The sequence below is a fragment of the Anabas testudineus genome, chromosome 16 (genome assembly GCF_900324465.2).
Source record: "Anabas testudineus chromosome 16, fAnaTes1.2, whole genome shotgun sequence".
In the NCBI taxonomy this organism is placed as follows: Eukaryota; Metazoa; Chordata; class Actinopteri; order Anabantiformes; family Anabantidae; genus Anabas; species Anabas testudineus.
The window spans coordinates 13912942-13924134 of record NC_046625.1 but is presented as its reverse complement, the minus strand read 5'-3'; the positions used below and the strand labels follow the sequence as shown (position 1 = coordinate 13924134).

The 11193-nt window shown below is 41.9% G+C and overlaps 2 protein-coding genes across 2 annotated transcripts; both read right to left on the bottom strand.

The window, feature by feature from the left end:
• Window positions 1-748: 748 nt before the first annotated feature.
• LOC113168923 lies at window positions 749-3408 on the bottom strand. Its single transcript, XM_026369997.2, has 2 exons — window positions 3246-3408; window positions 749-2768 (listed from the first exon to the last, which is right to left on the bottom strand). The coding sequence occupies exon 2, from the start codon at window positions 2723-2725 to the stop codon at window positions 1193-1195; it is 1533 nt and encodes a 510-aa protein (XP_026225782.1). The 5' UTR covers window positions 2726-2768; window positions 3246-3408; the 3' UTR covers window positions 749-1192.
• A 778-nt stretch (window positions 3409-4186) lies between these two features.
• im:7147486 (zinc finger protein 91) lies at window positions 4187-10286 on the bottom strand. Its single transcript, XM_026373251.2, has 2 exons — window positions 10074-10286; window positions 4187-7600 (listed from the first exon to the last, which is right to left on the bottom strand). Exon 2 carries the CDS (start codon window positions 7545-7547, stop codon window positions 4533-4535), a length of 3015 nt encoding a protein of 1004 aa, XP_026229036.1. The 5' UTR covers window positions 7548-7600; window positions 10074-10286; the 3' UTR covers window positions 4187-4532.
• Window positions 10287-11193: the final 907 nt, after the last annotated feature.

The window sequence follows — 11193 nt, the reverse complement described above, 5'->3', positions numbered from 1 at the left end:
TTATGTTGAAGACATGAAGATCATCTACAGCAAATGTGCAACACTGCTAGTTGCAGATTTCTGCAGACTTAGCCTGTTGCATTTGTTAAAATACCCACCGCTCACATGTTTTTCTACCACAGGGTGATTTCTAAGTCATGTTCAGTGAAATGATTTCTGTATATATACACACAGACTGTATATATACACACAGACAGCACGTGAAGGTCGCATCTACTGCTTGACTATTTGAAGTTTAGCCATGAATATTTGCATCATCATAAAAGGACACACAGCAGCGCCCTCTGCTGGAGACATGGACCACAGCTCCTTATTATGTGGTTTGGAATAAAAGTGCAGTAGAAAGTAAGAAATAAGGCACAACATTAATAGTTAAAGAATTCCTGCTAATTTCTAATAATTGGCCCTTTACATCAAATTCTGTACACAAAAAGCTGGTGGTTTGTACTAATAGTAATAGCTTACTTCCACATTAGTGTTGTAGCAATATAGGTTAATACATGTACCCTGCTCCTCATATCTTTATTTTAGTATTTCATATAAGTACTTCTTCCAATAAGACTTCATCATCAAACTTACATCTATACAATACAATCACCATAAGCTGCCTCATCCATTTAAGTATGCCTTTAGTTTTAGTGCTTGCACTGCTTTAGAAAGCAATATAAATCAATTATGGTTACATTAATTATTATATTGCATACTAATATAATCTCACAACACTGCATTATTTCATGAACACACACGGTGAGTTTGAAAATATAGTTTAATACATGTACTGTGTTGTTGCTTAAGTTTCACAAAGCTGGTAAAAACAGAAGATACTGTAGTCAATTCTCACAGCCTCACAACAGATTCTGATCATACTAAAACATATCTTAAAAAACAAAAAACTATTATACAGGTTCTACCACCAAACATGGGCAGACCACACACACATTCTTCCTTTATATCTTCTGTAACCATTGCAGGGACACCAATTTCAGACTTGTGTGTCTGGTATCCGACAAAAGAAAACCAGCTTAATTAAAATGCACATTTGTTGTAAACTTAAATGACTTTTTTAAGTAGGATGTAGAATTGTGTTCCTTTGTGATGAACCTATACCAGTCAATGCTGTTCAATCAGAAAAATGCTATCTTTATGCACTTGGTCCATAGCTTACTGTATCTATCTGTATTAGACAATTTTGTCAAGTTTTAATAGGAACAGATGAGGTTACTTGGTAAATCATTTCAGCAGGTTTATCTGGCCCGCTTTCAACAATGTAACAATCATCGTCCATATCCACTCCTTCATCCAAAGTGACAGCCACGACTTGGTGCTTCTTTATATTCCCAGCAGCAGGCATCCCAAGTTTCCTCTCACCATTAATCTGAGCAGGAATAGGGCTTGACACTGGAGTCACCCTCTTTAGTTTGTACCTTCCACCTTGCACATGCTGTGCCATGAACTCCTGTGCCTTGGCGCACTTGTGCCTCTGAAGCAGATGAGCAGTTTCAAATGGAACATGACAGACTCGACATGTGAACCCATTTGGTCCAGGGGACGCGTTTGTAGATTTGCTAAATACAAAGTTTGTGGGTGTCTTTAATGGCCCAGAAGGGGTAACTAGAAGCCCTCGACTGTTTTTAATGGATGCACTGTGATTTGGACTGTTCAACTTTAAGGATGGAGTGACATGAAGCCTATGACTGCTTTTATTGTATGTTCTTATATTCTCATTCTTCAATTTGAGGGTGGAAGTAATGGAAGGTGTCTGACTGCTCTTTCTGACCGTGTTGGGATTCTGCCTTTTCAATTGTGGAAAGGAAGTGGCCTGAGGCCCCTGAGCTCCCTGGTTCTCGCTCCTCTCTGAACTGGCTTCATTTGGCTTTCTGTAACCTAGTGGTCTTGCAGTAATCAGTCTGAGTTTGGTAGCATTATTGGGCGAGTTACAAAAATGGAAGCGAGGTACTACCTTCTTGCTGGAGAGCAGTAGCCCACATCCTATACACCCAGAAACTTTATCTATGACATGAGAATTAAAGTGGGAGATTACAGAGGTCCTTGTCAAAAAACACTGCCCACATTTACCACAAGAGTACGCCTTTTTCTTGTTGAACTTGCACATTGTTTGCAGCAACACAACTGGCTGGTAAAGTGTCCAAAGATCCACTGTTGGTGCACCTACATCTCCAAAAATATTCTTAATGTCTGTTCCAGAAGTTTCAAGATTTGGTAGAAGAGATGCTTGTGACACAGAGGGGTACAATTGAGGCACTTGTGAAATTTTTGCAGACTGCTTGGGAACTTGTGGCATATAAGATGACGTAATGGGTGCTTGCAGAGTAGGCTTCATTGGCAAAGAAACTGATTCTGAAATGTTATTCAACTTAGGTGTCTTCCAGACAACCTCACCTGTCTGCAATCTCTTCAGCTGCCGCGCCTCTTCTATGCGCTTTTCAATTCTGCGCTTCTTTATTGTTTCGTGATCAAGGACTTGGTGTCCTGGTTCATGTGTGGTGCTGTGCTCCTGCATGTCTTTGTATTCAGTGAACTCAGTTCCACAGGAGCAGATGTAACTTGCAGAAGAACAGATGTGGTCTTCCAGGCACTCCCGATTTGCAAATATTTGCTCACAGCTGAAACAAAACCGTCCAGCATTAATCAACTCGCTGCCTAAATCATCCTCAGGTATATTTTGCAGGTTTTTCCGCCCCCTCTCCATGATGATGCTAGGCATGGATGTGTCTTCTGTTGATGGTGGCCTCTCTAGTGCTCCTTTCCTGGTAATAGAAACACGTTTTGGGATTAATATAAACAAAATAAAAGCGAACTGTCCAAATAATTAATGTAGTTATCGTTACATCATGGTGGCTGACAGCTCACCAGTTATGCTAACAGCTACATACAACAAACGTAGATCATGCCAAGACAGCAGCAATTTCTCATCATCATGAATAGTTTAATTGTAACATTATCTGCACATTTTTAATGTAAACCCACACTTCCAAAGAACTCTTTGACCACATTATTAGCATTTAAGAGGCATCACAGGTTGTTAAATACAAACAAAAGACTCATCCGATCAAAAATAACGACATATTTATTATATACATTTTCTATGCAACCAAATACTAAAACGATTGAGCTAGTTCAGTTTTATAATGTAAACGTTTTGATTTTGTTGATGGCGCGACTGCTTTCCATGGTGCTAACCTTAGCCTCAACTAGCTAGCTCATACATAACAACGCTGTCTTACTTTTACATGAAAATCCAAATGTCGGCGTTCCCTGGAATATCTTTACAACAAACTGCAACCAGCTTGTTGACTGCTTTATCAGATATTCATAATTGGCACAACTTGCCGGCGTTTAGCACGAGTAGGTAGCAACTAGCCCGTTAGCCACATCCAAAAAAAAAAAAAAAAACACAAGAGGACTCCCACATTCTTCTTCTACGGTTGGCGCACTTCTCTGAAACAAAGTGCGGGTTCTGTTTGGCTGGACTGACACCTACCGGCTTCACGGTGTTACTGCAGTAGTTACAAAGGCTAAATGATGGAGAGAAAGAAGAGAGGTCATCTCAGATGTCAGAAACAGCACTAGGTCCACAAAAAAAAACAAAACAAGGTCCACTTGACGCCACTGAAATCTCCCACATTACGAGCTGTCTGCTTAGGAATGTCACCCTTACAGACAATATTTGATTTCTTAGTTTGCTTACACTCGATTTACAATTTTGATGGGAATATGACAAATTACCTTTAAAATGAAGCTCACAGTAATAAAGAAACTGAATCCAACTGTAATTTAAAACATTACATAAAGAAAATTACATCTTCCTAAATTTCTGAACAATTTTATTTTAGGGGACATCTGATAGGATGGACAAATACAATAGTACCAAATAATACAACAGTACTATTAGTTTGTTGTACCACGCTCAATGTCAAGATTCATTGCTAGTCTAGTTTAATTTTCCTAATGTCCTGCAAATTACAAAAAAAGGGCATCCTGTATTTGAATTCTGTCTTAAGAGTTTCAATCTACATCTCAGAACTAAAAAAGCTACTGTATAATCTTTACTGTATAGTTCAGCTCAAATCTATCATTTACCTCCTCAGACCCCCTCACTTTTTGCCCTGAAGCCTTTAAGTAAGATATTAGCTCCCATGTGACATAAAATGACATAGCATACAAGTTTTACATACTGGTATGTTTATTAACACCAGAAACAGCAAACTACATTACAACCTCTGTGATAAAAGTTTGATTACCAAATATTCAAAAACATTTACATGACAACGAAGGCATTTAATATAGGGATTAATGACATAAAAAAAGTGCAGTATATCAAAGCTTTAGTTTTTACAGTGGCAAGCTACTATGACACACTCTTTGAAAACACTTATGTAACTGTACAATGTCAGAAGAACTCCTGAAAAATAAAAAAAGGTACTACTGACAAATATGGAAAGGACAGACTATAATAAGATGTGCTCTGCTCTGAATGCACCTATAAAGTGTTACACACTTTTTTAGTGCCATTAAGAAGTCAGTTGTTCTTGCATTATTGGCTTAGTGCCTCCGACTAAGATGCGATGAATCCTACGGCGGTGGTTTTTAAGTGATTTAAGGTTTGGGTATGTACCCTGACAGACATCACAGCGGTATGATTCAGACTGTTTGTGAGTAAGCAGGTGTTTCTGCAAACCAGACACCGTGCCAAACCAGCGGAGACAAACAGGGCAACGCACAGGCTTGATAGCAGGCTTGCAAGCCCCGCTCCTCTGGTGAAACAGAAGACTGATAGTGTTTGGGAAGTCAGAGTTGCAGTGGGAACAATGATAGGTTTTTGGGGGATTTGTGGGTTGATTTATAAGCCGTCCACCTTTGCATCGATTCCAGGAAATGTGCTTTCGGAGGGAACAGCGAGTAGCGAAAGTGTTGCCACATCGTGTGCACACAATCCGCTGCTGCTTTTTGGGGGGATCTGGCAGCTGCTCTGGGTGTGGCTGCTTCTGTGGAAGTTGATGAACTTGAACTTGTTCTGTGTGAGGTTGTTGCTGCTGAGATTGTTGTTGTTGAAACCGTAGTAATAGGGGTTGCGATCGTTGTGGTTGTAGTCCCTTCAGCAGCTGGTGATGAGGATGCATATGAATCTGCAGGTGAACTTCATAGTCGGCCCAGGAACTGACAGTTTCTCCACAAGTCGGACATGTGTATGACTCCTGCGCATGCTTCTGAAGATGCTCCAGGAGAAGCCTTGGAGATGTAAATCCAACCCCACACTCACACGTGACCCTCCTTGGAAGTACAGAGGGCAGTGACATGATGCCCCAGTTGCCCACTTGATCCTCTTGGGTTTGACAGTCTGTGGCATTGCCTGTCAAACTCTGCTGCACAGTCACTCTATCTACATCTGCCATTGTTCGCTGCAACTGACATCTCTTTCTGTGAACCATCATGTTATCTTTGCGGTTGAAAGTCTTTCCACAGACAAAGCACGCAAACATTGGTTTCATATTGTTTGCATTTAGTGGAAGGGCACCCTGACTGCCACTCTGTGCTACAGTGCCAGGTCCACGTGGTCTGAACCCACACAGCCGTAGATGTCGCCTCAAAGTAGATGGTCGGCTGTAGGTCTTCTGACACCTGTTGCAAGGGTATCTTTTTACACCATCTCTGACAAAATAGCGCTGTCCAGGCAGTGCTGTCTCTGTTTGTTCAACCGATACAGACTTCTTCACCTCTCCATCACCATCAGCTTTCTCTGCAGCGCTCTGCATCTCCATTTCATCGTCTAAAGGCATTGTCCACTGCCCTTCATCGTTGTCGTCATGATCACTTTCTACTGAATCCCAGCTGTTTTCATTGTCCTGCTGGAGTGAAATCCCACTCAGAGAGGCATCCTTGTCCTGCTCCACTATTGAAGATTTGGGATAGAATGGCAAGAAGCTTTTTGCTGGATGAGTCCAGGTCAACTGTGAAACTGTGGACTGTGCTGAATTTGGAGAAGTAACCTCTACCTTAATATGACCTGTAACTTCGGTGCCCACAGCAACACTCTTGGCAATTGGACATTCTGCTTTAACCTCTTCATCTGTTTGGCCGTTACCGTTTGATCTTACTATCAGCATTTTCTGAATTGGGTGACTGGTTTGCAGTGAGTGGGCTGACCTCGGGCCCTGGCACTTGTGCATTTTGAGGTTCCACCTCCGTGCGTAGCTGTGCTTGCACAGTGGACAAAAGAAAACTTTTTTTGTGTTGCTGAGGCTATGGAATGGCACTAATTTTTGGGAAAAAGGTCTTAAAGAGCTAGACAGGTGCTTTGTCTTGTTTACTAACTGAGGGCATACATGATTGTCGGGTAAAGGCAGTCGCCCAATGATCAGCTGTTTGCAGCGACGGCAGCATTTAATCCTTTCTTTTTTGTGCAAGAAATGATGCTCTGTCAATCTGTCCAAGTTCTGAAAGACCCTACGACAGCGGCCACATTGATATCTTCCATATGTACCATTACCCATAGGATCCATGAGCTTTTGACGGGTTTCAAGAACCACAACAGGTGAGAAAGTCTTAGTCAAAGAGACAACCTTCTTCTTACTAGACTCCAGGATTCTGCTTATGGATGGAGCTTTTGTCTTTATACCAGGTTTTGCAAGCAGTCGTCTCAACTGTGTAATAGAGAGATCGTTGATCTGGGGGCCCACAGTTTTTGGTCTTGGTGTTATATCAACGGGGACAACTTCTTGTTTGGGGGTAATCATGTTGTCATTTTGAATCTGAGGCTGAGGAGGTGCAAAGCGCTTCATGTATGCAGATGCCAGCAACTTCATTAGGGTGTTATTTTTGGGCAAACTCTCCCCCTTTTCATTGGTGAGAACGGAATTTGTGTTGTCCTGGGAATTCATGTCCTCTACTGTCTCAGTTATTCGCTCTGCTGTGGCTGACATGTTGTCAAGTTGTTTCTCACTGTCATCTAGAGATGATGCACACTGGCCTTGAGAACTGGTTACTATGGCAGTGCCATCCCCGAGGCTTACGTCAGCTTTATGTTCTATTAATGCAGGTAGTTCGACAGCTGGGGACTTCGAGGTAGAGGGGCAACTAAGGACCAAAGCTGGCTGGTTTACAGCTGAACCTAATGACACATGCTGGGTGGGAAACATTTTATCGCAATCTGTTCCACTAGAGACAACAATATTATTATCCATGGGCTGCAGGAGCTGTAGTGAAGAGACATGTGAACGCTTGTGCTCCAGCATTAGATTGAAGTCCTGAAATTCCTCTCCACAATCGCAAATATAAAAAGAAGGTGAAGGGCTCTCAGGCAAGAGTGGTGGTGATCTGGGGTGCTCACTCGATGAGTCTGTACTTGCACAAAGTGTTTCATGTGGGCTGATGTTAGGTTGTGGACGGGGGGGCGGGATCTTGGCGAGTCCACTAGCATGTGTTGCCTGATGAACTAGCAAGGACGCCAGTCCATTGAAGGTGGCTGAACAAGCCACACAGCGATACACTTTGGAGGATGAAGCATTTCCCTGTAACCCAAGCATCATGGCAGCCAAATGTACAAGGCAATCCAAGTGGTGAGTTCAAACAAGGCGGTTTCCTGTAACAAAAAACAAACAACATGTCACCAAATGAAAGCTGAACTTTCACATTGAAACAAAACACATTAACATCACTGAATAACAGTAAAAGGTTTGGAAACTGGACATTGATGTATGTAAACCGGAGAAACCTACATTGTCTACTACGCAGAAAATTTGTTTTAAACATTATGATGAGCAGTTTGTTTTGAGTGAGACATTATAAATATTCCCTTCACCCACAGCATTTTAGGTGGGGTTATGGCCAACATGGCTAACTGCAATAATGCTTAATGCCTAATAATTAAACGTCCTAAACATCAATCAGTAAGCAATAGGCAGAAAATGTATTTATTTATTAATTATGGCTGTAGCCTTAGTTTTCGTCCAGGGGTCTAACCCATAGCTCACTGGCTACCTTTAGTCAGAAAATCCATTAAGCCCTTCTGCAGAAACTGGATCACACCACACAGCTGTAGATTTATGCTCCCTTTCTACTGACTTTGCGCAGCATGCTGTAGCCTCATCATGAAAAAACATACAGACCTGTGAAACAGTGATGCTGTCTCTAAGTAAAACTGGTGAGACTGAGCTAGTGTGTGGTCATGGAGAAAACTAGAAAGCACCATACATTTCTGCATCCAGCGTACTGGTTTATGGTTTTAAATTATGTGCACCTTTTGGAATTTCATGGTTTGCTGCATTAATTTGTCATTAAATGTAATCTGATCTTCACCTAAGTCGAAATTAGCAAATATATCATTCCTACAATAACACAAACAAATTCTAATCTTTCATGTCTTTACTGAGAACAACTATAAAAACCAGATATTCTCACATTATCCTGAAGAATTTTTTGATACACTTGGGAATTTATCTTCCCCCCAATCACTGCAAGTTGGCCAGGCCCTGATGCAGCAAAGCAGAACCAAGTCATGATGTTTCTAAAGTCTTTGACATCACTTTGTAATCCTTTCCAGTTTTATTTAAATAAACAATTCTTGATCATAGGTCCTCTTAAAGCTCTTTTTGGTGAGGTATGGCTCACATAAGCACGTTCTTCTTTTGTAGGACAAACTTAAAAATGTTTAAGTGGTTTATGTCATTCGAAGTAGCTCCAGTCCACACCTCCAAACTAATTTGCCTAACAAGACTCCAGGTATGCCAACACCTGACCAGTTAGCTTTTTTGAGGTCATTAACTGAAAGAGTTGACATGTTTTTACCACTAGCACTGTGAGGTTTTAATGGTTATTCTCAATAAAGACGCAAAAGGTCTTTAATAATAACCCAAAAAAGAGTTTTGGGGTTATTATTATATCATATATATGACAAATAATACACAGTATTCTTGCCACAGCATACTGTGTTCTCTAATCTGGTTTCATTTGGTAAAAAAAATGCTCCAAATACATACACAACACCAATATTTTGGAATGATGTGATCCCACATCAATGCTGGACGGGGTGTTTTCGCTCTTCTTCCTACTCACCCAACATCCCTTTAAGGTAATGGTTTAAATTTTTTTAACTGAAACTCAACCTCCTTTGTGTGTGACTGTATACAGTCTGCCATAAAGCAAAAATGGTTCAGCAATGGTTTGAAGAACCACAGTTTGAGGTGTTAACTTGACCTCCAAAGTCCCCAGATGTCAATCCATGTGAGCATCTGTGAGATGTGATGGACTAACAAGTGCGATCCATGGAGGCCCCACCTTGCAACTTACAGCACATCAAGGATGATGTAAACATCTTGGTGCCAGATACCTTCAGGGGTCTAGTGTCCATGCGGGTTTTAGCAGCAAAAAGGGGTCCAACACAATTTTAGGCAGGATGGTGTATATATTTCCAAACTAATAAACCATTAAATGCTCTTTAATATGGCTGACTGCTCTTAAACAATTAGGATTGTTAATATATATCTATAACTTTGAGAGTCTAATTTAAGTTGTGCATCTCTTGACCTATTTATTCAATTTGTTAGTTAGTTAGTAACATGGACTTTAATGCATGGGGCGGAGATGAGGTGCATTTTCTCAGAGCTCAGCCTCCAAGCCAGAAAGCCACATAACGCAACCTAAACACAACCCATACAGCCAGTCGACACGGCCTTTTAAAGCTACATAAACAGCCCCCTCCAGAAATCTCAGGCTCTGCTATCTTAACACCGCTAATGAACACAGCCATGACACCTATAAATCGCTTTCGTTACACGTTTGACGAGCTCCGACCACAGGCTAACGAGCCCCTCTCCACAGCATTACTCATCTAGCCTACGTTAGCTGTCTTGGCTTCAAATTATACCAAACATCACCTCAAAGTCTTGTTCAAATGTCTTAAAAGGGTTGCCAGAGAAAGCCAACCACAGGGAGGTGACCGACCACGTTTCCAAGGAAGGCCAGAGAAAGGAATAACCAACATTAGCAAGCTAGCGACCATGACCTAAGGAGCAGCTCCTGCACACTAACCCACCGTGTTGTCTCCATGTACTCACCAGCCATCGGCGCCTCGACGTTATCTTTGAAAACACAGCGACAATGTCTGGGCGAGAGAAGGAAAGGCCCGGCGGACAGAGGCATCAACTCTCAGGGGTCTGTGGTGAACAAATGTGATGCTGTGCCAGGAGGGAGAGCACCGAGCTGAGCGCTGCAGCTGCAGCAGGCGCGGAAAAGACCGACACCGTAGGTCCACAGCGCGCATGCCCAGTCAACCCGAGCCCTCCAGGGGAAGCGCAGCGCTGTGCGCCGCGGAAGGTGTGCGCTATTATGGCGGCTGTGTGGCGCTGTGGTAAACACCCCGTGCATCCGAGCAGGTGCAAAGCGGTGTCCAGCCTGAGACAAAAGCTTTGTCTCAGTGTTGTTCGTGGTTTAGGGTATATTTGTGCAAGAGCAGCAGCGTGCCACTGTATCGTTATGGTGAGGAGAGAGACTACTGATCTCAAACAAATCTCTCTGGGACTGATTGGGCTGATCCCCAGGTGTCGTCTGCATGGGCCAACTGGAAAGACACATAGGATTCAGCGGCACTTTAGCAATGATAACTCCTTACCACAGAAAAAATACTAGAATTTACTAAATGTCGCATTTATTGTTGACCAGCATATGGTAGGCTATACTGGAATCAAGGACTATAAATATCCAGATCCTTACACCACAGCCTGGCAAAATATCCAGGACATCTTTGTCATAAATAGGCCAGTGTAGAGAGTTGCAACAAAACAACCATGTAATATTGTCAGGAGCAAATGGACACATCAGTGAAAGATCACAAATCTTTAAATGTGGGCCCTTTGCTCAGTCAGTGGACTGTGGGGCTTGCATGAGATGAGGGATTTGTTTGGAAAAGGGGATAACATAAACACTATCTCATGCTATCTCTGGTAAATAGTTCTGCATAAAGAACTTGAGCATTTACTATCATGCAGCCCCGCATCTGCGGATCTACCTGTGGCCATTAGTCTTTACAATTCCTCCCCCCTCTGTAAGGGGTCATATAATTGCTGTCATTCCTAGACATTCATCTCACATATTCTGCATATATATATATATATATATATATATATATATATATATATATATATAGTTATTATGTATTTGTGTTGGTGTGGATCTTTA